Source organism: Trichechus manatus, unplaced genomic scaffold, assembly GCF_000243295.1.
Source record: "Trichechus manatus latirostris isolate Lorelei unplaced genomic scaffold, TriManLat1.0 scaffold00057, whole genome shotgun sequence".
In the NCBI taxonomy this organism is placed as follows: Eukaryota; Metazoa; Chordata; class Mammalia; order Sirenia; family Trichechidae; genus Trichechus; species Trichechus manatus.
Genome location: NW_004443993.1, coordinates 5623291 through 5626509, shown reverse-complemented (window position 1 = coordinate 5626509; position 3219 = coordinate 5623291). Strand labels below are relative to the sequence as shown.

Here is a 3219-nt window from a genome sequence, read left to right as displayed (position 1 = left end):
AAGATTAATATACAGAACTCTTCAAGAAATTAGGAAGGAAATCAAGCAAAGTGCAGAACAAGCAATAGAGAAAACTAAAAAGATTAGAGAAGAGCATAATGACAAATTTAACAGGCTGCAAGAATCCATACAGAGACAGCAATCAGGAATCCAGATTAACAATAAAATGCCAGAATTAGACAACTCAATAGAAAGTCATAGGAGCAGAACTGAGGCAATGGAAGTCAGAATTAGTGAGACTGAAGATAAAGCATTTGACACCAATTTATTTGAGGAAAAATCAGATAAAGGATTAAAAACCATCTCCCTCTTATTCGCTCCGGTTCCTGCCAGTTCAAATGCTTGCCTGGCAAGTCGGGCCAGGCTGCCCGCGCATTCAGGGCAGGCGGTCTCAGGGGTCTGCGCTGACCCACTTTCTCCCATACCCCAGCCCCGCCACGTGCATGCGACAACCTCCAGCAGACTCACAGATTAGAGAGATTTGTGCTTTTCCTTTCTAAGACCTCTCGCCTACAAAACTGTGTGCATCTTTTCTGGGAAGATTATCCATAGATTTTCCTGCATTCTTGGAAGGATACGCGACCCAAAAATCAGGCTCAAGCTTTCAGGGGGCGTGGAAGGAGGCAGGTGTCCTGTCTCCACCCATGCGCTCCTGGTCCCAGACCTGAAGGGACCACAGCCCCAGAAGGGACAGAGCGGAAGTAGGACTCCACCAGTGGGCGCTGTGCCTAGTTTCCCACTGGCCCACCCCATACCTCTCCCCAGGCACGGATGCCCACAAAGCCGCGTCGCTGTTAGACTGGCACTATTAAACGGACACTCCTACCTGCCCCTGTTCAAACCCCTTCTATTTGGGTTTACAGCTGGCTCAAAACCAAAAAACCCAAACTAGGTGCCATGGAGTCAATTCTGACTCATGGCAACCCCATGTGTTACAGAGTAGAACTGTGTTCCATAAGGTTTGCTTGGCCATCATCTTTATGGATGCGGATCACCAGGCCTTTCTTCCGCTGCACTGCCGAGTTCAAACTGCCAACTTTTAAGTTAGTAGTTCAGTGCAAACCATTTGCACCAGCCGGGGACCTCTATTGCCCTAGCAGGGGCCTAAAATCCTCTTGGCTCTCAGATCTTGCCACCTGCACATCAATACCCTCTCCTTCCAGCTCCCTAGCACTCTCTCTTGCCTTTGCCTCTGCTCTGCCCCCACTTCCCTTCCCTGACTCCTTTTCATCATCATTCTCAACTCAAACTTCACCTCCTCCTCCAGGAAGCCTTCCCTGACCACCCCCAGACTGGCTGGTATCCTCTGGGCTCCCACACAGCCTCCTCTGCTGCAGGGTATCTGCCTGGTTGTGGGCCTGTGCCCCCAGAGAGAAGGATCCTCTCAGTCTTATTCGTGCTGTGAGAGTCACACCTCATAGTAGCCCAGTAAAGGCTCTGATAAGTCCTGCAGTTAGGAGCCCCAAGGCAGGGAGAACTCTAACTTGCTGGAATGGGAATGGGCTTCCCTATCTCACATATGCTGGCTCTGATCCCCAAGAGCTGGAGACAACCCCTGACCTCCCATGGCTGCAGGCCCTGTCAGGACAGTTCCTTGGGTGGTGTGTGTTGGTGGGAGGATACAGAGGCTGGACTGCTTGTTAATAAAACTAATAGTTCCTTTACAGCTGCCAAAATAATTTTAATGACAGTGAAATCACAGCAGCTGTCACGTGTCCAATGCCGTCAGCTTTACCCGCACTATCTCTGTGATCCCCTCTGCAAAGCAGCTGGCATTACTGATGCCATTTTCTGGATGGGGGAGTCAGCAGGTCAGCCTCCCAGCTAGTAAATCTTGGAGCCAATATTCAAACTGGAGACCACGTTCTTAGCCTCCACGCAGGGTTAAGATGCCCTTACGCAAGGACAGGTGTCAGGGAAGAGTTCTGGCAGGCAATAGAGCGGGGTGGGGTCTGAAGGACAGATCTGTGAATGGGACCCAAGGGAGGCTGGCCCACCACAGCTCCCAGGGGCTCCGTTGGAAAGAAAGCAAGATGGCTGCGGACTGGCAGGCAGGAGGGAGGAGTTTATTTATCTGCAAAGTGCAGGGCGGGCAGGGGCAGAAGGGTCAGGGAAGGGGAATGTCCTCCAGCTTCTGGTCCAGCGTCTTGAGGTCGTCCAGAAAGCGGGTAGGGGTGAGAATGTGCGAGGAGCCTGGGAGGAGGGAAGGCTGGGGAGGTAGGGTCGCTGCCTCGGCCCCTGACACCTGCCAGGGTACCAGCCCGGGCCCCTGACCCTAAGGCCCCATGAGTCTAGAACTCTAGCATAGGAGTCCAGCCTTCAGTGACTCCTTCCCTGGGAACCCAAGACCCAGCCCCTCAGAACCCCAGGTGTCCAGCACCTGGCCCCTCCCCCAGGGATTTAGGAGTCCCCCCCTCCCCTCCACCGAGGGATCCTAGCCTCTAGGCCCCAGGTACTCCACACTCCAGCCCTTTAGGGCCCAGGAGTGAGCTGTCAGCCCCCATACTTCTAAAGAACCTACAAGTCCAACCCAGCCTCCCAGGTATCCAGTAATGGGGGAGTCTATCATCCCCCCTCCAGAGGCCCCAGGTTCCAGCCCCCCAGGAATCCAGCCCCTACTCCAGGGGCCCCAGGTCCCAGGGACTCAGGAGTGGGGGAGTCCAGCACCCCTTCCAGGTGCCCCAGGTCCCCACCCCTCAGAGCTCCAGGAATGGGGGGAGTCTAGCTCCCAGCCCTGCCCTGCCCCAGGACCCCATGTTCACCCCACGTCAACCCACACTACTCACCAATGAGCACCTCCCACTTGCCTTCGGTGGCTCTGGTCACCTCATAGGCGGCCCTCATCTCTGACATGGCCACGCCGCCCACCACGTACACAATGAGCCGGGGTCCCGCCCGCACCTCCACACCCGCCTTGTTCTTGTGCCAATGGCCAAAGCGGGCACTGTGTGGGGGAGGGGCAGAGGTCAGTCTAGGCAGGAGACCCCCAACCACGCCATCATCCAACGGCCTCGGCATTGCCAGGGGCAGAAGTTGGCCCTTGTAGGTGGGCTCCCCAACCCCCCAGCATCCCCAGGCTCTCACCTGACAGCAGCCTGGGAGCTGGGCGTGGGGGCAGGGTCGGACACAAAGGGCCACAGCTTCCGGTCCAGCCGGTCTTCCACGGCATCCTGGGGTGCCCGAGAGGCAGGTTTAGAAGCCCCAGGTGGTAGAGGGGGT

The 3219-nt window shown here is 55.8% G+C and overlaps 1 protein-coding gene across 1 annotated transcript in view; it reads right to left on the bottom strand.

The window, feature by feature from the left end:
• Nucleotides 1–1219: 1219 nt before the first annotated feature.
• Nucleotides 1220–3219, bottom strand: part of STXBP2 (syntaxin binding protein 2) — a 9957-nt gene continuing 7957 nt past the window's right edge. Inside the window, exons 16-18 of the mRNA XM_012556177.2 lie at nt 3085–3197; nt 2787–2944; nt 1220–2193 (exon numbers count right to left, since the gene is read on the bottom strand). Coding sequence (XP_012411631.1) covers nt 2108–2193; nt 2787–2944; nt 3085–3197 — 357 coding nt within the window. The 3' untranslated portion in view covers nt 1220–2107. The remainder of the gene's footprint in view (nt 2194–2786; nt 2945–3084; nt 3198–3219) is intronic.